The sequence below is a fragment of the Schistocerca cancellata genome, chromosome 4 (genome assembly GCF_023864275.1).
Source record: "Schistocerca cancellata isolate TAMUIC-IGC-003103 chromosome 4, iqSchCanc2.1, whole genome shotgun sequence".
Taxonomy (NCBI): domain Eukaryota; kingdom Metazoa; phylum Arthropoda; class Insecta; order Orthoptera; family Acrididae; genus Schistocerca; species Schistocerca cancellata.
The window spans coordinates 797,489,960-797,516,711 of record NC_064629.1 but is presented as its reverse complement, the minus strand read 5'-3'; the positions used below and the strand labels follow the sequence as shown (position 1 = coordinate 797,516,711).

At 36.9% G+C, this 26,752-nt stretch overlaps 1 protein-coding gene across 1 annotated transcript in view; it reads left to right on the top strand.

Annotated features, from left to right (window-relative positions):
• Nucleotides 1-26,126, top strand: part of LOC126184434 (integral membrane protein GPR155) — a 171,663-nt gene extending 145,537 nt beyond the window's left edge. Inside the window, exons 11-15 of the mRNA XM_049926826.1 lie at nt 8,508-8,699; nt 9,125-9,339; nt 21,668-21,828; nt 21,920-22,060; nt 25,922-26,126. Coding sequence (XP_049782783.1) covers nt 8,508-8,699; nt 9,125-9,339; nt 21,668-21,828; nt 21,920-22,060; nt 25,922-26,126 — 914 coding nt within the window. The remainder of the gene's footprint in view (nt 1-8,507; nt 8,700-9,124; nt 9,340-21,667; nt 21,829-21,919; nt 22,061-25,921) is intronic.
• The last annotated feature ends 626 nt before the right edge of the window (nt 26,127-26,752 follow it).

The following is a 26,752-nucleotide window of genomic DNA, read 5'->3' as shown; positions in this document are numbered from 1 at the left end:
ATTCCACAGGTCCCAAGTGGAATGATCGTCATATTTTAATGAACACTATGAGTCATTTTACAAATACTAATGCACTGAATTTAAAATAAAAAAGTTTTTTATTTATTTATAAGGTAATAAACATGTAATACAACTACTGAAATACTTATTTACAATGAACACATTACTGCACTGAAATGGTGCAGAAGTTAGATTATACTTACACACAACCACACACACACACACAGACACACAAATTTTCAGTGAACACATTACTGCACTGAAATTGTGCAGAAGTTATGTTGTACTTATATACAAATCAGTTGGTTTTACTAAGAAATTCATCAATGGAGTAGAAGGAGTTGGCCACCAATAAATCCTTTAGGCTTCTCTTAAACTGAATTTCATTGGTTGTTAAGCTTTTTATGGCTGCTGGCAAGTTATTGAAAATGTGTGTTCCTGAATAATGCACACCTTTTTGTACAAGACTAAGTGACTTTAAATCCTTGTGAAGATTATTCTTATTTCTAGTATTGATTCCATGAATTGAGCTGTTGGTTTGAAAAAGTGATATATTTTTAATGACAAATTTCATTAAGGAATAAATATATTGGGAAGCTGTAGTTAGTATCCCTAGTTCCCTAAACAGGCTTCTGCAGGATGTTCTTGAGTTCACACCACATATAATTCTTACTGCACGTTTTTGTGCCCGGAAAACTTTAGCTTGGCTTGATGAATTACCCCAAAAAATAATCCCATATGACATTATGGAATGAAAGTAAGCATAGTATGCCAGCTTTTTCATTTTTATATCCCCTATGTCTGACAAAATTCGCATTGCAAACAGAGATTTGTTAAGACGCTTCAGCAGTTCTGTGGTGTGCTCCTCCCAGTTGAATTTATTATCAAGCTGTAATCCCAAGAATTTAACACTGTCCACTTCTTCTATCTTCTTGTCATCATATGTTAGACATATACTCTTGGGACACCCCTTACAAGTTCTGAACTGCATGTAGTGTGTTTTTTCAAAGTTTAGTGACAAAGAATTGGCTAGGAACCAGTGATTAATGTCCACAAATATTTTATTGGCTGATCTTTCTAAGACTACACTTGATTTGCTATTTATTGCAATGTTTGTATCATCGGCAAACAAAACAAACTTGGCATCTGGTAATGTTACTGATGAAAGGTCATTGATATACACAAGGAAAAGTAAGGGCCCTAAAATGGAACCTTGTGGGACCCCACATGTAATTAGCTCCCAGTTGGATGATGCCTGATAGCTTGATACATGTCTCTTTCCTAATAACACCCTTTGTTTCCTGCCAGAGATATAAGATTTGAACCATTTTGCAGCATTTCCTGTTACACTATAATATTCTAGTTTACTTAAAAGGATATTGTGATTTACACAGTCAAATGCCTTTGACAGATCACAAAATATACCAGTTGCCTGCAATTTTTTGTCTAATGAATTAAGTACATTTTCACTGTAAGTGTAGATAGCCTTCTCAATATCAGAACCTTTTAGAAATCCAAACTGTGACTTTGACAGTATGTTATTTGAGATAAGATGGTTATAAAGACGACTGTACATTACTTTTTCAAAAATTTTTGAGAATGCTGGCAACAGTGAAATTGGACGGAAATTTGATGCTATTTCTTTATCTCCCTTCTTAAACAGTGGCTTAACTTCAGCATATTTCAGCCATTCAGGAAATATTCCACTGATAAACGACTGGTTACACAGATAGCTTAATATGTTACTTAGCTCAGAATCACATTCTTTAATTAACTTTGTTGATATTTCATCATACCCACTAGATGTTTTTGATTTTAAAGATTTTATGATGGACATTATTTCTGTTGGGGTAGTGAGGGTCAAATTCATATTATGGAAGTTACTTGAAATGTCTGGTCTAAGGTAATCCATAGCAGCATCTACCGAACCTGACAACCCCTTCTTTTCAGTAACAGTTATAAAATGTTTGTTAAAAAGTTCTGCAACACTATACACATCTGTCACCAATGCATCATTTACTCTTAATGCTATTTGTTCCTCTTCATGTCTGGTTCTACCGGTCTCCTCCTTCACTATATCCCATATTGTCTTTATTTTGTTATCCGATATGACTATCTTTTCCTTGTAATATATTTGCTTTGACATCCGTATTACAGTCTTTAATATTTTGCAGTATTTCTTATAATGTGCTATAGCATCAACATTGGAAATGTTTCGGATTGACAGATACAGTTTTCTTTTGGTTTTACAAGATACCCCTATTCCTCGAGTAATCCATGGCTTCTTTGTAGACTTTGCTCTAACCTTGGTAAGTTTTGGGGGAAAGCAGTGTTCGAATAAGGTAAGCACTTTATTAGCAAAAATGTTATATTTTTCATTCATGCCATGAGCACTGTAAACATCAGTCCAGTGAATGTCTCTGAGGAGTGTCCTAAAATAATCAATTTTTGGCTTACTGATTACCCTTTTGAGCTCAGATTTAACAGATTTTACATCCTGTTCAGTATTAACATTTAACAGAAGGAACTGCATGTCATGGTCTGAGAGGCCATTGACTATTGGTTTTGTAATATAATTTTGTTCATTTGACTTTTCTATAAAGATATTATCAATGGCTGTTTGTGAGCAAGTGGCTATCCTAGTGGGGAACTTTACTGTGGGAATTAAGTTGAATGATAGTGTTACTAACTCAAATAAGTTCTTATTGGGAGAGTCTTTAAGGAAATCTACATTGAAATCACCAGCAACCACTATTTCTTTGTTTTTGGTTGTTAAATGGGCCAGTACAGCTTCAAGGTGGTTTACAAACAGATTAAAGTTACCTGCAGGTGCTCGATATACACTTAATATTATGAAAGATTTTTTGTGAAAATCTAATTCTGTTGCACATGCTTCCATATGCTGTTCTAGGCAAAATTTATGAATGTCTATGTTCTTAAATTTATGACAGTTCCTGATGAATGTGGCAACTCCTCCTTTCTCCATTTCTGATCTACAAAAGTGAGATGCTAACCTAAACCCTGTAACACTTAAAAGTTCTATACCAGTGGTCACATGATGTTCGGAGAGGCAGATTATGTCAGCTGGGTTTGAAGACTCTAATTCATCTATGCAGATAGTTAATTCATTAATTTTATTTCTCAGTCCTCGAATATTTTGATGCAATAAAGATAGCTGACATTTCACATTGACTGAGTTAAAATTGGGTGGAGTTAAAATATCTGCTGACAGTTGAAAATTCTTAACCAATGGCTGTTTATGTTGATGTAATAAGCTGGAATTATGTTTTTTGAATTCTTTCTCAAACTGAAGGTTTGTCTCAGTTCTAACCTCTCTTAAAATTTGTTTTCTTTCTGTCCTTCCTACCCTAAAAAAGGGTCTTTTCTGAATCCTATAACCACTGGTATTTTACCACTTATGATAGTGCCTCCCCCCTTTAACTTTCCTGCTATTTCCCCAGCCAATTTACCCTTCCCCTTCCTGTTGAGGTGAAGGCCATGCCTAGTATAATCCCACCTACTGATAGAATCAACATGAACCACACCAATGTGTGACCCCGCACCCGACATGAGCAGCTGTTCCAGCTCCAAATTAACTCTCTTGACAGAAGAGTTCAAATGAGGTCGGTCATGGCGCCCAAGAACAGATACAAACTCAACACTGGTATGCCTCGATGCTGATGCAATCTTCGCCAGGTCACACTCTATGCTGTACCCAGGATCTCTGTCAATACTGTTACCTGCCCCACCCACTATAACCACGGTGTCTTCCTTAGTGAAATCTTTGCAAAGTGATCCTAAATCCTCTGTCACCTGCTCCAGACCAGCACTAGGTTTAAAAAAATTGGTGACCTGGTATTCTGATCCTAGTTCATCCTGCAAGAGTTGGCCAACACCTCTTCCATGGGAACTACCTAACAACAACACTTTCTTTCTCTTTACTGATTTCCCTACATTCTTACTTTTCAATTTGCTGCTGAAAGTTTGTTGTGCCCTGTCTACACCTGTAACTGCTTGAGGCTCACCAGCTTCTAACTGAAGCAACAGGTCAAATCTATTTTCCACATTCACCATAAAGCTGTCAGACAAAGTTCTAGGCCTGTTCCTCCTGTTGCCTGTTGCCACTTCCCACCTCTCTTTACCCTTCTCCCTCCTTAACCTGTCAAGATCTCCCCTGGCCTTGTCTAACTCAGCCTGAAGGGCAGCAATTTTCCCCTCCTGTTCCAGTATCTTCCTATCTCTACTACAAATCCTACAAAACCACTGATGAGTCTCATTTACTTCCCCTATTCCCACGCCACTACAGTCACCCACATGGAAAAAACTACAGCACCCATCACACCAAAGCCCCGACCTAACTATTCTACGGCAAGTCAAGCACTTTTCACTCATGATAAACGTAATAATTTATTAAGAATAAGTCAGTTAATTTACAGATAAACACGAAAATATGGTTACACAAATTTGGCCTATACGCAACTGTGTGTAAACAAAAACAAAAGTGCAAAGTTTCTGAAACAACAAGTTAAACTTTACGCTACTTTCCGGAAATGCTAGTTAAATAATGAAGAGGTACGCTAAGTTAAATTGCTGGAGAGAGCAAGGAACAACTAAACGAAATTCTATAGATTTGCTGCAGCAGAACGTAAACAGAAAGTACGACTGTACGGTCTTTTCGCTTTTTCTGCTATATTACGTAAAGAAAATTGAAACCTTTAATGGTACACTTAAACGGCACACCAATACACTTATTTACCACGTAATCAGTACTAATCTATATGTTTTATAATCTAAAATAACTTATCTTTACGAGAACACCAACCTCGCGCTAGTCGCCTGGCTGCAGGGCTGCCAGACTGCTTGACTCAGTGCACTCTGACCAAATGCCTCTGTCAGCACGCGGTGGGTTTCGCTTGCAGTTTTCTTCAATTTGAAACTGAATTTGATGCAAATCCACTGCTCCTTCATGTTATCCATTTCACAATTTGCAGAAGCACTGAAACATGTCCTGATGCACACAACAACAACTCACAACTGCATTTGTCAAAGTTGATGCAACTTTGTGCCACAGTAGCTAAGACGTGTACCTCGAGACGTCCACTGGCAGAATACCGTAATGCTGTTGCTTTGATCGGTACAATGAAATTCTTGGATATTTTGTGTAGCACCTCGTACCATGTAACCAGTGAGGAAGTGCTGAGTAGAATTAAGAAGAAAAGAAATTTAAGGCATAACTTGACTAAAAGAAGGGGTTGGTTTATAGGACACAGTCTGAGACACCAAGGGATCACCAGTCTAGTATTGGAGGGAAGTATGGGGAGCAAAACTTGTAGAGGGTGGCCAAGAGATGAATAAGGTAAGCATGTTTAAGAGGAACTATGTTGCAGTACATATGTGCAGATGAAGAGTCCTGCGCAGGATAGAATGGCATGGAGAGCTTCATCAAACCAGTCTTTGTACTGAAGACCACAACAACAACAATAATAATAATAATAATAATAATAATAATAATAATAATAATTTAATATCTGGTCTAGTAGTCTTTTCAAAACTAACTGACTTAAGTTACTTCATGATTCTGTAATTCCTTATTTCTGAACTGTCGTACTTGTGTCCATACAACATATGAAAGCAGGGCTAGTACCACGATCTTCAGGAGACAGTTTTGGATGAGAGATTGTAATATTTTAGCTTTCACTTTTATGTTATTGCATTTCAGTACCAGTATGACTGAGTGTCTGAACAGATGATTGTAATCTGTTGACTGATTTTTATATAGATCCAAAATTGTTTATGGTTTTAAAAATTCTACAGATAACATTTTGCTTTCATATTCATTGAACATTTCTTGCATAGCTTTCTTTACTTTCACTTCAACTATTTTCACTTTATGTTTGTCAATGTGGCTTCATCTTCTTTTTATCTGTGTTGAAGCTTTTGCTGATTTGTGGAAACATCCTAACATTGTCATTGAATTGTTGTTGAACCTCTAAGTTGTGTGCTATATTGATGACATATATTTATCTTGAATGTGTCCTCTAATACTTTTGAGTACGTTCCATAGACTATCCACATTTCCCTCCCTTGAGGTGAAACAAATCGGGATGAAACGACAGCCATTCAGCAATGAGTGCTTGGAAGTTTGTCCAGTAAGAGAACATGTTTGGATGTGCTTAGCAGTGCAGTTTTGTCCAACTTAGCTGCTGCTGTGTTATGCTGTAGTTGCTGTAAATCACTTTACTTGTTGCCATGTGCTAGACCACACTGGAGTCACCACGAACAGGTACACGAACAACAAGCAAGCTGACATTCACATTGCTTATGAGCAGTGGGATGCAGTGCTGCAAGATGATGGCATACAGAACATTCATCAGACAGAAGGCTACCAGCAGCCACTATCTATAGGTTTCGAAAAATGCATGAAACAGGGCTGTATTGTATTCATTTGTTATTACTACTGATTTTGATCATAAACCATCATCTTGGTATTTGTAGCAATGAAATGAAAGAGACCAACTAGAGAAACAACAAAAGACAAAGATTGTCATATAAATAATAAAACATACAGTGATACTTAATGAAAGAATGAACACTACTATTCACATGTCACACAAATTGAGACATGGAAACAAATTCCCTGGAATTTTCAATATAATTGTGCACATCTGACGAAGCGAAAATTCATAAATATAAAGCTGAGGTCCACTCAATGGCAACAGAGAGACTGAATGTATGTAGTCAAAATGTAAGCAACTCAGATGCCAAGATGATCATTTATGACCGAAACCAGTATAATAAATTAAAAAGAGGCAGCTCTGTGTCATGCATTTTCAGAATGTATTACTGCTGTTGATAACTGCTTGAAGAAAATTGTTTTTTTTATTTTTTATTTATTTATTTAAAAACTCCTATAGGGTCGTGGATTATTGCTTGAGTAAAACAGCCATATTTGAACCCAGAAAGACCAATATAGGACGACAAAGCACAGTGAGGATGCCAAAAATTGATGAATAGGTACTCCAACATTTAGGAACAATGCCTTCAATCAGCATCAGAGTGACAGCTAATCAACTCAGTGTCACTTATTGGCTTGTTTGGAATGTTGCAAAGGCAAACAGTTTACATCCTTACCATGTGCAAAAGATTCAAGCTTTGACAGTCAAAGATTATACCTCGGTGTTAAGGCAGCATGAGTGTCCAAATAATGAGAATTTTCCCTACTTCATCCTGTGTACTGTTTAGGCTATTTGTACTAGGGAAGCAGTATTTAATGTCCACAACTCACAAGTGGGTGCATGAAAATCCCCATTACATTCTACAACAAGATCACAAGGAAAGATTTATGGTATATGTCTGGTCAGGAATTGTCAATGACAACTTAATTAGACCTTCCAGTCTACCGCCTCAATTAAATGGACACAGTTGTTTACAGTTTTGAGAAGTGGAATTGATCATACTGTTAGAAGGCATTTGCCTCCACATATGCCAAAACATGTTGTTCCAAGAGGATGGTGCTCTACCGCATCCCACTCTGGGATTCAGTTGATATTTGAATAATGTGTTCAAGTGCAGATGGGTTGAGTGCAGTGGTCCTTGAGACTGGCCTTCTAGATCACCCAGTGTAACACCTTTGGACATCTTTGTGTTGGGTTATGCAAGGCCACATCTACCAGGCACCAACCAACATCCATGGGAAGCTGGCTGCTAGAATGTGTAAGTTCATGACAACTATTTGCAACATGACAGGAGTTATCGAATGGGGTGTGGGAGTCATTTTTCTGATAGTGTCAAATTTGTAGCAGTGTTAGAGGTAGGAGTTTCAAGCATTTATTGTGAGAAATGTGATATGAGAAAGAAAAGAGTATTTAAAATTTAAATTGTTTACTTTTTCACCACTGTCTTAGTTCACACTTACTGATATGCTGTCCTTGTCAAAATAATAATTCATTCATGCTGTTTGCAGATTTCCGAAAATTAAAACATGTGGCCTTTAGACTCTATTATAAATAACATTACACCATATAGTATTACTGTCTTGATGCAATACTCTTTCTACAGAACAGCTTATTATCTGAACAAATTAATTACATTAAGGTGCCTTTTAATGTAGTTGATTTAGTAGTTAAGCTTTACCCAGTAAACATCAAAGAAAATTTGTGTCTATGTAGCTAATGATAGATAAGGATTTACAGTTTGCCTAGCACTGTCTGTTCAGCTGAAGCCATATCTTCATCTAATTTAATTAGTAACCACATTTATAGCATAACAAGTGTTAGCTGGGCCAATTAAATAAATGCACATGCTTCAGGGTGCTTGACACTGATTGGCTGCCATTGTATGAACATGGCTCCACATTGATGCTTTTCTGATCTATAGTTATCCAGAAATTGTTGCCCAATTCAGCCTCCCATATCCTGCTTTGAACTTATTCTCAGAGTGTTTTTCTCCACCGTATGTCTATGAGGGAGTGTGTGTTAGAAACTGTGTAATTATACGTTTGTTTATAGTGACAGTAGGCTGTTTGATCCTGCATCAGAGGTACTGGCGACGCTATGCACGTTACTTGTCCTTGGTCCAAGATATTAATACATCAGAGCCCAGACATTCAGGAAGTATGTCTTGCAGTGTACTCCCAGGAATAAATAATTGTATGAAAGACACAACAGAACCCGAAGGACCATGTAGTAGCAGCCCAAGAGGTAAGTAGTTACAACAAATATCCGGTGTGTTATTCTTTCTGCAAAATTTAGTGATTAAAACTATGAGTTACGAGATAAGGTTCATAGTTACCAAATGCAGAAATTGCATTAACTGGAGCAATGGAAACAATTATTTCAGAGTTAGTTATTGTGCTTAGAAGAAGGTAATTATGTATTTCATTTAAGATGTACTGAGAAAATAAGTGAGATTGAAGATATATGAATATAGCAGTCATCTGCCACATCATGTTTTCATGATGTTTAAGTAATTAGATGTTTTGGAGGAAGTATATGGTGTGATTTTCATGGAGTCTTCCATTACTGTGTGGTAAAACAATTTCATGCCCGCCTGTCACATTTCTAATATTTTCTATTGTTGTATAGAATATATTTTAATAGCCTGTTTCTCTCTCTGGATATCTTAGCCACTACAAGCTCACAGATTATGGACATAGAAAATTTGGATGAGAATGGTGTTCGTACGTGCCCATCACAATTCAGCTGCCCTTCAGACACTCGAGCTCGGTGTCAGCAACGTCTGGAAGATTATTATTTAGAGCAAGATGACATTGAGGATAGCGACTACCAGGTCCTCAGACACGTTGTGCTTATCATTCTGCTTGTCTCCTCGATGTTCACTGTAAGTACTGTATAATGTAATGTGAAAGCAAATTTCACAGTTACTATATAGGGTTTTGCCTTAAACATGTGTTCTGGTATAGTTATCAGCAGCTTAGTGCTACTGAATAATCATACTATATGGAAACTATTATTGTTGCAGATGTTTGTCATTCATATGCAGATAAACTTAGAGGATTGTTGCCTAGGACTTTGATATAGCTAAGAGAATTGGGGGTACTTTTATATTTTAATCTGAAAAATTTCACTGAGAGTTTAAATGATGATATTGCTGAGACTCTGTTTATATGTATCATGTTCCTTCTAGTGCTGATTGCCTTTTCTATTTTTCAGTAGTTTAAGTTTTGATGTGTATTTGTTTAGATTCAGTGAAACTTTGCCCAGATTTTACAGGTTTAATCGCATTGTATTGAGCAAGCAGAACTGTCAATAACATCCCCAGGTACAGGAGTCACTTTACATAAAGTTTCAGTTTGATGACATTAATCATTAATTAATTAAAATCGAGAAGATGGCTGTTAATGAGACTCAGCCATTCCTCTTTTGAACATAGTTACTTCAGCACTAGCAGACTGGTAGTGTGCACACTTGGCCAGTGTCTGGTTTTTAGAAATTGAGCTACTAAAAATGCGAGTGCATGTTGCATCGCTCTCACTTTGTGCCTGCACTTGGAAGAGCTAAAACTCACATTATACATTTCATCATCATCATCAGCAGCAGCAGTAGCAGCAGCAGCAGCAATGATTAAATGAGTTTTGGTTTGTTCCATCTCCATTTGTTTAGTTAACTCTCAACATTGGCATCCATAAAGCAAAGTCAGCACTGCCAGTTCTTAACATATTGCATATACTGCACTCAATATTTATTTGCACAATAAACTCGATACCTGCACATAAAATAAATGTAGTATCATAAACTGGGAAATGAATAAGTTCACCAGGGGTTAAGGCAAGCAAATAATGAGAAGAAAACCTATCGTTGTCCAGGTTTGAGCATAAGCCCAGTGGCAGCAGATACAGGAAAAGCCTGAACAGTAAGCCAAACAGTACAAAGATTTGTATGGTTTGTTATAAAGAGTACACAGAGAGATAACAATGGAACACTAGTGTAGGTGAAGACTGTAGTGGCTGGGCACTGATGACCATGCAGTTGAGCATCCCACAAACCAATAATCATCATCATCATCATCTGTAGTGACTTAACAGCAGGTTGCAGCCGGCCTTTCATCGACTCCAGCGATCGGGTCGTGTTGTTATGTTGCTACAGATTTTATGTTTGATGGTTAGCAGCATCCTTGCTGGAAGTCATAGTAGCTAAACAGACCAATAATGTATTTACCGTACTGACATTTGGCAAAGCTATTAATCTCCCCCCCCCCCCCCCCCTTGAATCAGTCCACAACACCAAAAATGTTACAGCTGTTGCAGGGGAGATGTCTCCTTTGTGATGACGCACTGCTGGTATTGGTATTGCTGTGTGGCGCAGATACAGTGCTGGTAGGAGCTGGTTGACTGTCTTACTGCTTTGAACCATTCTTTGAAGGGGAAAGACAGTGAAGATGCTGTTGGTGCTAGCTGATCTATTTTTATTGGTATGGACTTTGTCTAGGATTTGTTTGAGTAGGAGTTTCAAGCATTTATTGTGAGAAATATGATATGAGAAAGAAAAGAGTATTTAAAATTTAAATTGTTTACTTTTTCACCATTGTCTTAATTCACAATGTACTTGTCACAATAGTAGTTGGATTTCAGGAAGTGCAATTATTATTATTTGTTGTTGTTGTTGTTGGTGGTGGTGGTGGTGGTGGTGGTGGTGGTGGTGGTCCAGTAACTTCTGAACGGCTTCCAGGCTTTTATGTCATGACTGTGTCCTAACACATTTGAAGCTGGAAAAACTGATATTACAAGTCACTCATCATTATTTTTGTAGACAGCACTCAACATTTAATTTCACAATAAACTCAATACTGGTATATGAAATAAATGTGACACATTAAACCAAGAAACAGGTAATTTCATCAGCCATTAAGACAGGCCGGTCATGAGAAGAAAAGCTGTAATAATTCGGGTACAACCATGAGTCAAACAGCAGTGGATACAGTCAAAGTGAGAATAGCAAACCAAACACAGGCAACAAAATCACTTTCTTTGTTATAAAGAGCACATTGAAATTACTGAGGAAAACTGAAATAAATAAACACTGAAGTGGCTTAGGGCAAGCTGTGACTAGCATTTCATCAGCGTCAGTGGCTGACTTATGTAGTAGGTTGTCACAGATCTTAACACAGGCAGCTAGCAGCATTTCCACAGACTTCATAGCAGTTACACAACTCAGTGATGTATTTTCCGTATCAATGTCCAGCAGGACTACTAAAGTGAGGATTGTCTTCTGTCTGCTGTTTCCAGAACACTCTGCTGATTGTGTCACTCAGTGCTTTGTTTATATCATGGTGTACAGCCTTTGTCAAAGATTGTCCTCTTATTCAGCTAATATGCCTAGCCATCTGAAGAGAAAGCCATGCTACCCAGCTTAATGTAATTAATGTTAATCAGTGTAGATAATTCCTTGTACCATTTATAAAAGACCTAGTTCACATAACTGTTAAAAGGAGTGGGTTATAGGAGGGGTAGCTATAAAGCTTTAATTATCACCTCAGAAAATAAAGTTACTTAATTAATTTTTGTTTATTTGTGGGTATGTCTCTGTTGACCTGGTACACACTGAAATCGTAGTGCTGCAGTATCATTGCACACCAATAGAGGAACCAAAACCAAATGGTGCAACCCACACACACTTTATCAGTGGGCTGCACTATTCTGCTTTGGACCATGTGAGGTGGCACAGTGGTTAGCACACTGGACTCACATTTGGGAGGATGATGGTTCAAACCCATGTCCAGCCATCCTGATTTAGGTTTCCCATGATTTGCCTAAATCACTTCAGGCAAACACCAGGATGGTTCCTTTGAAAGAGCATAGGCAATTTCCTTCTCCATCCTTCCCTACTCTGAGCTTGTACTTCCTCTCTAATGACCTCATTGTTGATGGGACTAATCTCCTGCTCCTCCTATTCTGCTTTGATTTCTTTCAAGGCCCAAATCGGAGTAATTAGGTTACCTCCAGATCCCAGTTCATTATATGAAATTTCCAGATTGTCACTGCCATTCTTCCTACTCCATTGAATCAACAGGATATGAATAATGCATGTTAGAAACGTGCACTGGTTCTGAGGAACCACGTGCACAGTGAGCCATTATGGCAGTAGGGAGGGAAGCCCTTTGTTTGCTTGTAGTGAGTACTTCATAGTACATTCTGTGAAAGGTTTCAGGATTAATCAACTGATATACTTACTGAGATCTAAAGGTGTGAATTTTATGTGTGTAATACATTGTGTTGGAAGTAAAACTGACCTGTCAGTTGTGTACTAAACATCAATTTTAATGTGCTATTTAGATTAAATTGCCGTAAATGCTGAAAATACTTTTCAGTTCAGTTTTATTGTGGCCATCCTGTGTGAAAGCAATTTCACATCTGTATTTATCGTGGCAGTTTTGTATACTTCTATGTTTCTATTACTCAATACTTATATGTATTTTGTTAGCCAATGTTTCTTTGATATATCATGGGTGCCATATTTCACAGTTTTTATTGGGGAAAGTTCCATGAAAGGTGGAAAGAAATCATGATATAAGTGAATTAAATGTAGAGTTTGTGTCCTCTACCTAATATACTTCACTCCAGCTAATATTCTACAGCTTCCTTCTAAAGCTGAAAAATTATTAACTTTTTCAAGTTTTCTTAACAAGCTCTTCGTAAGTTGTCTGTTGTGGGTATTGACCATCATGGTCTAAGACCCCATGTAAAACTGAATAACACTAAAATATGTTGGCCTGTGTGCTGACATACAAAAATTTTAACTGTGAAGGTGCTGATATCCCATATAGTGTGAAATGTTTCATTTCTTACCATATCAAAGGATGTTGTCCATTTACCACTCCGAACTGAAAATCTAAAATCTTAACAGTGGTGGTGCATAGGAATATGGAATTATATTGCATTAATTGAAAACACTGACACACTGCATTACTATTTATGGACAATTTATTCCCACAACATGCCAACTGCTTTTCCGCGGTGGTAACACCAGTTCCCGTCAGGTCATCGGTGTTAAGCATTGTTGGGCTTGGCTAGCACTTGGATGGGTCACTGTCTGCGACTTCTGAGTGCAGTTGGCATGCAGGGCTGAAGATGACACAGCAGCCAGTCGGTACTGTTGGGCCTTCAAGGCCTGTTCATATGGTGTTTGTGTGTTTTTATTCCCACAACATATGTAATATGGATGATGACATACATTATTCACAAAGAAAGTCGCAGAATGCACACACAATGATAGCTGTTCACTGCTCAGTTACATACAAGAGCAGTGCTAATGGTTCAGTACTTAATTGCTTATACACCATTGTCTGTACATTAACACAGTCCTTAACTTTTTTGGTATACCTATGTGATACACTTTACAATATTTACTTATGATTTCATGCTTACAATTGACATAGCTCCTGCTCTCATGAATACACTGCCTGAATGCCTCCTCTGCTCTTGATTCCAACTATTCATAGCCTTACCCTTTGGTGACAACTTGTAACTTTGTGATTTTCTATCAGTTACAAGGAAATGATACATTAATTAATAATACAAAAGAGAAAATATTATAAAATTAACCAGACTGATTCTTAGAACTAATTATTTCATGTACCAAATGATTTGTATCCTTCTGTTCTACAGAAACACATGGCACTACCTATTTTGTATTGTATCTTCATGTGCAAGAAAACTTCCCTGGCCTCCCATAAAACCACCATTTAAAACTTGTATATAAAATTTATTTAAAAAATGTTAAAATTTTAAATATTTCCCTTGAAATACAAAATATGGATAATGTGAGAACATCATTGTATTCAGAAAATTTTGGGCTTCAGTATTATCAAAACAGATTTTAGAAACATGCCAGAGTACAAAAATGTATTTCTTGGACAGTTCCATTAAAGGTAATGCAAACACTGGATTTATAAGAGGTATCTCGAAACTGTGCCGCCTCCTCTGCTCTTCTGGGACACCTGTGCTGTACAGAGACCACTGTGATTAAACCACTTAAACAGATGGTTATTTCAGCATGATTTTCAAATTGGATTATTTTATTAATAAGATTCCTTTTGTTTTCATTACTGACAATACCAAAGCAATCATATTTATGCTTACATGGTTCTCTTGTTTAAGGTGATTGCAGTCTTAAATTTGTTGAAGCATCACTAATGCTACCACACTTCCTCCTTTTCTTAGTCAGCTTCTCTGCAGACATACTTTATTTTTCATTATGAATAGATGAGTCGCAATCTTCTCTATTAATATTACTTTGACACAACACAATGCTAGATCAAACTTCCTTTACAAACTCCATAAAACAAACTAAAATGACCAAATTTAATGTGACAGTGACTGTAACGATGATGATAATGTTAGCTGTAACAGACCTACACTGGCCAGGAGCCATTATCTCATACAGTTTTCCCATTACATTCCCTCAGCTTGTCAGGATATTCCCTTTTTTGCATGGACTTGTAAGATTTTTCCCCTGCACACATTTTCAAGATTTTTGAAATCTCTCAACATGTCAGATTGTTGTCCAATTCTGCTTTCCCCCTAGACTCTTCATATATGATTGTGGAAACGCTCTCTTCCCCTCCCCCCCCCCCTCCCTTTATTTTCTCAATATCAACTGACAAAACTGCTAAAGTGTTTTATCCTTTTTGTTTGAGTGTATGCCACCTTTTTTCATATTCAGCTGTTCCACTAGCACCAACTAGCATAGTACCAATGTGAAATACTTGTTGTCAGCAGTAACTTTTTCATTTCCCATTAATTCACTTTTCAGCATTGTTAAGCCAAGACTGATGATGATAGTGTTGTAACCCTATAGTGTGAATGCACGTAATCAAACAGTGCATGATTAAAGTGCCTCCACAGACGGCCTAGTGAGGTCACCTCACAGCATGGACAGGTGGTGCAGCAAGTGGTGTGCTGTGTGCACAACAGCCCAATATAAGCCTGGTATGCCAGGTCCTCGGCCTTACTTCCTGTTTACTTGCTTACTCTATGATCACCTTCGAGACTGTATGCTGATGTGTTCTATAGTTTTAGACTTTGCACTGATCTATACTTCATTTGGTGTTACTGTGAATCTCTTCATGTGGGAGCTAAATAAAACTTGGTTGATGTTACTTATGATATTGTGTCTGTACAGTGTTAACAACAGTTAGTGCAGAGGCTCAACAGTTACTCTTGCTTCTATGCACAGTGTGTCCAGGCCACTTCCAATATTATAACTCAAATTTTTATTCAGGCTGTTGCCTGATCTGCTGGATTCAGATGCCTAGGCCATGGCTTGATATTTTCTGTGGCCTGGCAAAGGATAAAATTTCATAATGCTTGCCACTGTAGCCTCTATCCCACTGTTTCGTGTAGCTTTCGACATACATATTTTCTGTAGTACTTTTATTCATCTGTGAAGCACTTTTACTATGATATTGAGCGTGTCATAGTGTTACAGTTTAAGAACAAAAAATTATGTATACAGGCATTTAGACATGTAGAAGTCAAGTTTGACAAGGCTGGGACGGGTAGTCGGTCATGACCCTATAGTTGGAGCCTGAAGTAATTTAGGGAAATCACAGAAAACCTAAATCGGGATGGATGGATAGTTGAAGATTGGAGCCATCGTCATCCTGAATACATAAGTCAAAATTGCCAAAACAAGTGTTTTTCTAATGTTAAGCCATTTTGGTCTCTTTCTGTGGAACTACAGACAGCTCTCCATGTACCAGTATAAATATATTATACAGAATGTAAGCTTGCACCTGAAGTATACCTATATATATGTGCCTCCTGTGGTACATAGGCATATGCCTTATCAGTATCTAAGAATATGACAGTGACTGGCTTGTTTTTCTCCCAGGGATTTTCAAATTGTATTCTCATAGCAAAAACATTCTTTGGTTGACCTGTTTAATCTAAACCCATGGGATAGAAGTATTTGATTTGCACAAATTTGCCACTCACCTTTCCAAAACAGTGTAACTATGATTCCCACCCTCCTCTTATTTGGTATTACATTATCTTACCAGATCTTATTCATTACCCTGTGTGTCCATTGTTTTCAAGGTCCACCAACAGCTTTAGTCACATCCACACTGAGCTAATTTACTCTAGTAGATATTACTTGGCATTGTTTACTACTGTTTCCATTTCCAACCTGGTTAGATTACTAGTGGTGTTACATCCAGAAATTTGAGGGTCACTGTCCTGTGGATCTTTGCTATCTCTGCCGTTCAACTGTTCGTCAAAGTATGAACCGAATTTCTGTAATACTTTTTTTCATATTTTTTGCAATCTCTCTATATGAAAGTTCTACTGATTTGATGAACCTCCTACAGTTCCTCTTTCTCTGTCTGTAATTTTTTTTTATTTTCTTATTTTTATCTACAGCTGCTCTGTTTGCATTTGTATTTGCATCTGTGACTGTTGTGTGGATCTTTCTATACATTGAAAGCTTTTCTTCTATTTCAACTGATACATAGTTCTTCTTCCACAATTTTGATTTCCAATGGCAGCTTTTACATCTTCATTCAGCCATATTATTTCTTTTCGTTTTCTGATATTATTTTGCCATCCAAATAATATCTCTTGTGTTCCTGTCATGGTCAGTTTTAAAGTATTCCATTCCTCATATGCAGATTTCAGTTTTTCTTTTGTAACAGGATGCAAAACTGATTTCTGAATTATTCTGTCACACCTTTCACAAAATTATCTTCTCTCTTCCCCCACCTTTTCTTTCTGTCTTTCTTCAGAGGCCTTGTCATTGCCATATTTACAATTAACAGTCTATGATTTTTTTCATCTAAATTTTCACTTGGAATTACTTTGGTATTAGTGATGGACCTTCAAACTTCTTTATATGAAAGACTATCAGTTATATTTCTTGGTAACATTACACAAAAATACAATCTTCATGTAATAGCAGGAAGATTAAACTTAAACAAGCATGCTTATTTTAACTTTTTCCTGGCACTGATTCAACCAGATAGCCATTTGGTTAGTTATATGTGCATAGGGAATGTAAGCTACATATCATAGTAATGTGAAGCAAGATAGTGCAAAGGCTATTTGACATAATTTCCTGAGAATACTTTTGATTTTCCAGGTGACACACACAAATGCTTTTTTCATTTTATTTTTATTTATTTTTTTTTTTTTTTTACAGGAACTTCTTAAATGTAATAAAATCATAATGTTCCAGATACCATGAGAGGTCTATTTTTACCACCTATTTCATTCTGAGCAGTACCTAATGACATAGTCTATGTCTACATATATGGTTTGCAAGCCACCATACAGTGCATCGCTGAGGGTATGATCTATCATTACTATTCATTTCCTTTCCTGTTCCACTCGCAGGTAGAGCAAGGGAAATACGACTGTCTATATGCCTCTGTTCGAGCCCTAATTTCTCTTATCTTATCTTTGTAGTCCTTACGCGAAATGTATGTTGGTGGCAGTAGAATCATTCTGCAGTCATCTTCAAATTTTGATTCCATAATTTTTTTCAATAGTATTCCTCAAAAAGCATGTCACCTCCCCTCCAGGGATTCCCATTTGAGTTTCCGAAGCATCTCCACAATACTGGCATGCTGTTTGATACTACCAGTAACAAATATAGCAGCTTGCTTCAGTGTCTTCCTTTAGTTCGACTGCTGTGTATTCCGAACACTTGAGCAGTACTCAAGAAAGGGTCATACTAGTGCCCTGTGTGCAGTCTCTTATACAGATAAACTAAACCACACTTTCCCAAAATACTCCCAGTAAACTGGTGTCTAGCATTCGTCTTTCCTACTACAATCTGTAAATGCTCATTCCATGTAATATCGCTTTGCAATGTAACCCCTAGATATTTAATTGATGTGACTCTGTCAAGCAGCACACTACTAATGTTGTATTAGAACTTAATAGGATTGTTTATCCTATTAAGTTCTAATACAACATTAGTAGTGTGCTGCTTGACAGAGTCACATCTATATATATATGTCCACCAGATTATTTGTGCATACAGAAAATAACAGTGGTCCTATCACACTTCCCTGGGGCACTCCCAATGATACCCTTGTCTCTGATGAACACTCACCATTGAGCATAACTTAATGGGTTCTGTTACTTAAAAAGTCTTCGAGCCACTCACATATCTGGGAACCTATTCTATATGCCCATACCTTGGTTTAAAGTCTGCAGTGGGGTACAGTGTTGAATGCTTTTCAGAAACCTAGGAATATGGAATCTGCTTGACGCCTTTCATCCATAGTTTGCAAGTTTCACAAGTGATGCTTTCTAAAGTCAGGCTTATTCACGGACAGAAGCATTTCCATCTCAAGGAAATTTATTATATTCAAACTGAGAATATGTTCAAGAATTCTGCAGCAGACTGATATTAAGGATATTTGTCTGTAATTTTATGGGTCCGTTCTTCTACCCTTATTATAAATAAAAGGTAATTAAGGGGCCAATACCATAGAGTTCTCTGTAAAATTGAATTAGGATTCCATATGGAACTGGTAACTGATTTGTTTTCAATTCATTCAATTGTTTCTCTATGCCAGGGATGCCTCTTACTATGTCCTCAATAGGGGAGTCTGTGCAATATTGTAATGATGGTATGTTTGTGTGATTTTCCTGTGTGAATGATTTCTGAAATGTTAATTTTAAAACTTAAGCTTTCCTTCTTCTATCTTCTGCTGCCACACCATACTGGTCAACGAGTAATTGGATATAAGCCTTAGACCCATGTATTGATTTTACGTAGGACCAGAATTTTCTTGGGTTTGTGGCTAGATCTTTTGCTAAGGTATGATGGCCGAAGTTATATGGTTCATGCATTGATCTTTTTGCAGACACACAAATCTCTACAAACTATAGTCTGTCATCATGTGTGCATTCTCTTTTGAACCAAAACTGCAACAGCCTTTACTACCTCAGAATTTTCTGAATTTTGTTATCAAACCATGGTGCGTCTTTTCCATCCTTAATACACTTACTCGGCACATACGTCTCCAGAGCACAGATTTACAATCTGTGTGAAGCTTTCGCATAATTCCTCTGTGTCCATGATACTGGAACTAAATGGTGTCAATTTATTTTCTAAGTGGGATGCTAACAACTGCTTTCTAGCAGAAATACTCTCCAAGTCGTCTTGTTTGATTTATTAATTTTAGTAACTGCACTCACTACAATGTCATGTCCACTAATCCCTGTGTCTGTAATGATTTTTTCAACAAGATCAAGCTTTATTGTAGCTAGAAAGTCTAAAATATTTCCATTACGTGTAGGATGTCGAACTAGCTACTCAAGACAGTTTTCAGCAAACATGTTGAAAAGTACGTCACAAGACTGTCTGTCTGTACTCCCTGCAGTGAATCCGTAGATGCCCCAGTCTGTGCTCAATGAGTTAAAGTTACCTCCAACTAACATTGCGTGATCTGGGTCTATGCACAATATTGACTGCAGACTATCTTTGAATAACTCTAAAAACTATCACAGTGGAATCAGGTGGTTCTAGACCTGTTATATGTGACATACTAACTTCACTGTCACACTCAAATTCTATCTCAATAGAGACAATATTTTTGCAACTGCAATGAACACTCCTCCTCCTATGGTGACTAATCTGTCTTTTTGATGTATGGTTTACGAATCACTAAATATCTGAGAGCTTCCTGCTTCAGGATTCGGCCAGCACTGTCTCAAGAATAATTTGAGTGTGAGAAATTCCAATTTAATACTTGTACATGGTAACCCAGTTAATCCTTCAGGCCAAGGTGGCGCAGTGGTTAGCAGACTGAACTTGCATTCGGGAGGACAATGGTTCAACCCAAGTCCGGCCATCCTGATTTAGGTTTTCCGTGATTTCCCTAGATCAGGCAAATGCCGGGATGGTTCCTTCGAAAGGGCATGGCCAACTTCCTTCCCCATCCTTCACTAAACTGATGGGACCAATGACCTCGCTATTTGGTTCCCTCCTCCAACCAACCAACAACCTACCTACCTACCTACCTACCTACCTACCTACCTACAGGCCAGTAATTTCTGTGCTTGCTAGACTACTGATGATAGGTTATGCAGCTGGCTTGCAAAGAACTGCAGCATATTATTTAAGTAGCTCAGCATATTATTTAAATAGCTCTATCACAGAAATCCTCTTTCCAAAATCAATAATTTTTAGTAATTGTAAACAATAGACCTTTATTACATTTAAAACATATTTAACCACTCAAAGTGAACTTTTGGTCTAATACACTTTGAATCAGTCTTTGAAACTGAGTCTGACCCCACACTCTCTTCCCACAAATTCTCAGTAATTCTATTGTTGGCAGCAGTCTGAAATTTACAAGTGCTTTTTTTTTCGTGTGTTCTCACTGGTTTGACAAATAATAAATGCATAGTGTACTGAAATATTTATTATTCGTCTGTAGATTTTCACATATCACTTCACTCTTTTGTTTTCCTTTCCATGTGAAAATGTTTTCGTTCCTGATTTCCTCTGACTTGCTCACTTCCCAACAAAGATCTTCATGGGTTCAACAAATATCCATAGATTTAGCTGCTGACATAGTGTGACTCGTCATTGATGGATCACAGAGAAATGAAGTTTTACCCGAGAGACTGCTGCTAAAAATAACTTGAGGGCTTAAAACAGTCGTATAAGTTGGATTTATGTGTGTGTTGTAAAGTGTTCTTGTTGTTTGTTTGTACCAATATTTTGTTTCATTTTGTGGTTGTTTTGCAAAATGTAGAACAGAGAAAACAGTTTCATACAAATGTGGAAGCAATTTTTTTTATTTATTTTTTTTTTTTTTTATTTTGGGGAAATAGATTGATTCATGAAATTTTGAGAGTTCAACTGTCTGTTATTGACTAGTACATTGCCTCTTTAGCAATATGGAAATGAACATGTGGTCCTCACCTACTTTGAAGAAAGTCAGCAACCTCTGACTATAGCCTTAAAATTTAGTAGACGAATGGAAAATTAAACATCCTCAACAAACAGATGTACTGAAGCAGAATAGCTTGGCATATTGACTCTCAGAGGATGTCCTGTTTAATAAGTTGTGTATAATAATTGCTGTTGATTTATAACATCAGGTAAAAGAGGAAATTATACTTAGAAGTAAATTTTATTGTGATTAATTGTGACTATATATGGAATAATTATGTATATTTATTTTTTAGGGCATTGCTCTTTCAGTGTGGACTTTAATTATGGAGGCTATGTCAGGAATATATGTCGAACTGTCATTTCTTGATGCCAGTCTCAACTTCGGCCAGAGCATATTTGTATTTGCTATTTTTGGTCTCAGTCCTAAGGCAGCGATTTTACCATTCATAAAACTGTAAGTTTTAGACACAAAAAAAGTTTTGTAGTTAGCTGATGTCTTAAAATGATGCCTGAATGTAAAAGCTTAATGAGGAAATTTATTTAAGATGGCGGAGGGTGCGATATGGAACATCTACCTTAAGCTTGCCACAATGGGAAGAACTGAATTTTGAGACACGACATGTGTGTGATCAGTTTGTTATGCATCATTTGGAGAAATGTAGAAGTGATATTTCTGAAGATAGAAGGTGAGTGTAATTGAAATAAAAAGCTGCACTGGGGTGTCAAGAGAAATTTGCTCTATATTACATCACAGTCCATGCAGAAATCAGTTATGTTTATTTTTATATTTTGTTTTTACACATTTGTGTGGTGCATAGAAGGAGTAGAAGAACGTGATTTAATTTTTTTTAAATCCAGTTAATAAATTTGTATTTGCTTCAGTTTTGATTAATGTGATATTATGGATTTGTTACAAAAAGCTTGTGTTAATTAGTTGTGCCTTTTATCACCTTGGTTTGATTTTTCAAATGACAAAGGGGTGCATGTGTCTTGTCATCAGGGATTTTTGAAATAGTACCTTCTGTTAGTTAAAATTTCTGTGTGAAAGCCATTTTACACTAAGGAAAATAAATATAGGCAGCCAATTTGGATAATAAAGTGCAGAATATAAAGCTGGAGAATGTGAAAATTGTATAAAAGCTGCCTGTATGTCCGACATCCATATGTAGCGTCTCAGTAAGGACAATATTTTAGTGTTTTAGGAAATGTTATTGGATTAAAGATTTGAGCTATGACAAAAGGACACACAAATCAGATAAAACTGAAACATCGTAGAATAATGTGAGGACTATAATGCTGTAGCAATAGAAATGTTCAGTCATCAAATCATTAACATGTGAAAATGAAGATGTTTGAGATATTATTACAGATATTTTCAGAATTTTCCATTGACATTTCTCATCCGTTGCAAGTAAATCACAGATAGCCGCATTTTTTCCACTAGACAAACTAGGAGAGTTTTCACAAAAAGGATTAGTAGGGAACAGCAGTAGATAGATCTATTGAAGACAAATATTAAGAAATTTGAAATTGTTACTAAGGTACCAAAGGGTAAGGGCTTGTGTGGTTATTTTAGTGAGTTTGGTTTTTGGGCATTAGGCCATGGTATGAGGCATATATTTCTCTGTCTAACTTTTTGTCATCCAGTGCTGGATACGTCATCAGATGCTATCGGGAAGCAGTACAATCTCAAACCAGCGCAGGAAGCTTTTTTAACTTCTTCAAAAATTGCAACTGCGTCATGAGTTTTTGTAGCCTGTGATGATGCCTCCAGCATTGGAAAACCAAAAGTTAAGCACAAACGTATGCCTTGTACCATGGCCTAATGTCCTTAAAACTAAAATAATCAAAAACGTAAGTGCTGCACATGAAAGCCTACAGTGGGTGGTTATTGTCAGGTAACAGGTAGGTTTGTAAATTTTTGAGAATCCTAAATTAGCAGTGTACATGTGTAACATTTCTTTACATGCAAGTCTTTTAACATATATTTAAATACTTATAGGTGGGGCCTCAGCACAAGAAGGGGACAGCAGATGAAATTTTAAATCTCTATATTGTGGTGTATTGCTAAATAAATCAACAGCACTGTTTAATTGGGGAAAAGTCATGCAGTTGGTTTTGCTCTTACTTACATGGTATGAAGCAGGAAGTTATTACAAACTGTTACATAACAGGAAAGGAACTTAATCTGACATTGGCACTATAACTTAAAGTGTTCACTCAAAGTTCCATATTTACTCACATATATTTTTTATATTCATCTATGACTTAACAATATGTGTAGTATAAAGCTCCAAAGCTTTTTCATTTGCAGATGATAAACTACGACTGTTACAGATTCAACTCACAGACTGAAAAATAAAGCAAACTATGTATTGCAGTACATCACATCTTCTTTCTTTTGTTCTCAGTCCATAGTTTGGTTAGCGACAATTTTTGTTCCTGATTTTTCCCTATCTTCAGAAACTCTCTTTAGTTCAGAGTACATTGTCAATTTCAAATCTTATTTTATCTGCCTGATTTACTGTAGTCTTGGTCTTCCTTGTTCATTCATAGCAGGGATTCTTCCTTTTATTAATTTCACAATGAAGGTGCAATGTTCAGTATAGTTGTCCAATCCATCGGTCGATCTGTTCTGTGATTGTCCTCCTTAACCGTCTTTCGTCTCCTAAGTTGTTTAAGACTTCTTCATTGGTCATTCTCTCTCTTTAGGACTCTTCTCCAACACCAAGCCTCAAAAGCCTGTAATATTTTCCATTCTGGCTACCCTATTGTCAACGTCTCAAAGCTATATAGGGCAAAGCTCGTAACAAAAGTTTTTATGTTTTGTTTCCTGGAGCTGAAATCAATACTTTTGATGTTAGTAGCTTCTCCTCCCCCTCCCCTCCCTCTCCCCTTTCCCCCTCCCCCTTCCCCCTCCCCCCTCCCCCTCCCCCTCCCCCTCTCCCTCCCCCTCCCCCTCTCCCTCCCCCTCTCCCTCTCCCTCTCCCTATCCCTCTACTCAATGGTGTTTGAGTATGCAGGTCTGTATTTAATCTTCTGGCATGATCTACCATCCTCTATTAGTGTACTACCCATGTACTTAAAGCTGGTGAGTTGCTTCAGCATCTCTTTATCCAAAGGTAGATTTACTGTTATTGGAACTTGACTACATACAAGGAATTCAGGTTTCTTCTTATTTATTTTCATATTCTATCTTTCTGAAAATTCCTTGCTCATGCCTTCTGTGGCCTTTTGAGGACTGTTTTCAAATACAGCTAACAGTCCTATATCATCTGCAAATCCAAGCATCCTTATGTTTTCTCCAAGTGTAGTTCTCCTTTCGTAATAAGTATCTTTATATTCATTTATTGTATCTTCTTTGTACATCTTGAAGAGATGACTGCATCCCATCTGGACAGCTTCATTTCTTTTTGCAAATTTTGAATGACCATCTTTTATTTTGACAATTGCTGTCTGATTCCTGTAAAGCTGCATGATTATTTTCGTGTCTTGATGATCCAGCTTTATGAGCATAACATTTTAGGCAGTCTACATTGTCAAAAGACTTTTCTAAAATAATCTAATTAATCTAATTTAAATCAGTACCTTATTTTACAGAAAATAAGCACACTTCATTTACAATAAAACCTAACACATTCAGTACCTTATACACAGTTCTCTTAGGAACTGCATTCTCCTATGTTAGATAGTATGATTGTGTGTGTGCAGATGGGAAGCCCTAGTTGAAAGCAAATATTCATGATGATATGCAGCAGTTAGATGCAGCAACTGTAATGATCAGAACAGTGTCCCTCAACAGCTCCTGTTTTACTTTTGAGTTGTTGTACTTTCCATATTTTCATTTCTTGAAGTTATACATTATAATAGTTTGGGTAACTCATTTGAGGCACAAAATATATTTTTAGTTAAAAAATGAGTTGCGAGGATCGTGTGTTTTTCATTCATAAAACCCCCTACACATCCGTGTTTAATAAGCTGGATATTTTTAGACTAGTATTCCAGTACATCTGCAGTTTTCCATTGAAAATATGCACTTGTTCAAAAGGGACAGCTACAACTATACAGTCGAGTTTTGACAGGGAAACAATGTGTATGGGAGAGCACATATCCTTAACTATTGTCCACAATAGTGTCCAATACTTTGTGTCATACATTCAAACATGGTACTGATGATTGTAGTTCTGCTTTTGGTAGCTGCACTGCAGTTTATCAGCAACTCATTTACTACATATCAGTCTGCAGCTTTGGTTGCTGCAGGAACATATTGTTCACCCAGTGAATATTTGGACTTAATGCAGGGTCCATTCATTGAGATTTGTGTTTTCACAGGTCTTGTAGGTCATTTCAGGTGGATACATGGATTGTCAGAGATGAAGACCATAGTCAACATAGTCTCCATTCCCTGTTTCTTTTTAGTACAATTGTAGTAAGAAGCTAATATCTTGTTGATATATTTCAATTTATTTAATTGTTGTTTTCATTTAGGTTTTAGCATCCTGTAAATTTAATTGCAGAAATTGATATACCTTTACTTTTAATTCTAGATGGCACTTCCGCACATATCGAGAAGTGTTCAAGGGATCTGCACTTGTGACGTGGTTGATAGAAGCTGGCCTGGCACGAGACCGACAGGAAGCTGTGCAGTATGCCACTGATTTATTGCAGGGTAGGGTCATTAGGCATATAAATGACCTTCATCATTTTCATGATCAATCCCTTCTGTATACATTTTGTGTAGCACAACGTTAGATATCTTTCAGTATATTATTTATCCCTCTGACAGATATCTATTTAAGTTGAAACACTCAGTCATCAGAAGAGGATATTGTTGCTATTGTTTGTTATTGTTTTGTTGTTGTTATTGTTTTAACTAGTGTGAGCCAGTTTGTTTTATTTATTTTTGGAGTGCATTTTCTATGACTAAGTTTAGTTGTGACAAGCATAATGATTTATTCACATACAAAGGCCATACCAAAAGTCGTGGTTTAATGGTACCATCTAGAGCTTTTTGCAAAAACAGAATCTAATATACTCTTGCTACAAGAGAAATTGCAGGGAAACTGATAGAGAAAACTAAATATCAACTTTTGCACCAATAATTTTCAGCCAGAGCCTGGTGAAAGATCTATTAGAAAAATCCTATGAAGTTTTAGTCACGTGTAAAGTCAATGAGGGGTCGAAACCTATCATTCAGTCTCTCATGGATTTGTCTGGAGATGAAACTGAAGACAAAAAACTGAAAGCAGAAATATTAAATTCCACATTTAAGTCTTTATTTAGGATACTACAGTAACAATGTCTGTTTGCTGCATAGACTCACAAATGAGAGATATTGATGTTGGCACCCCTATATATGGAAACAATTATAACTACTG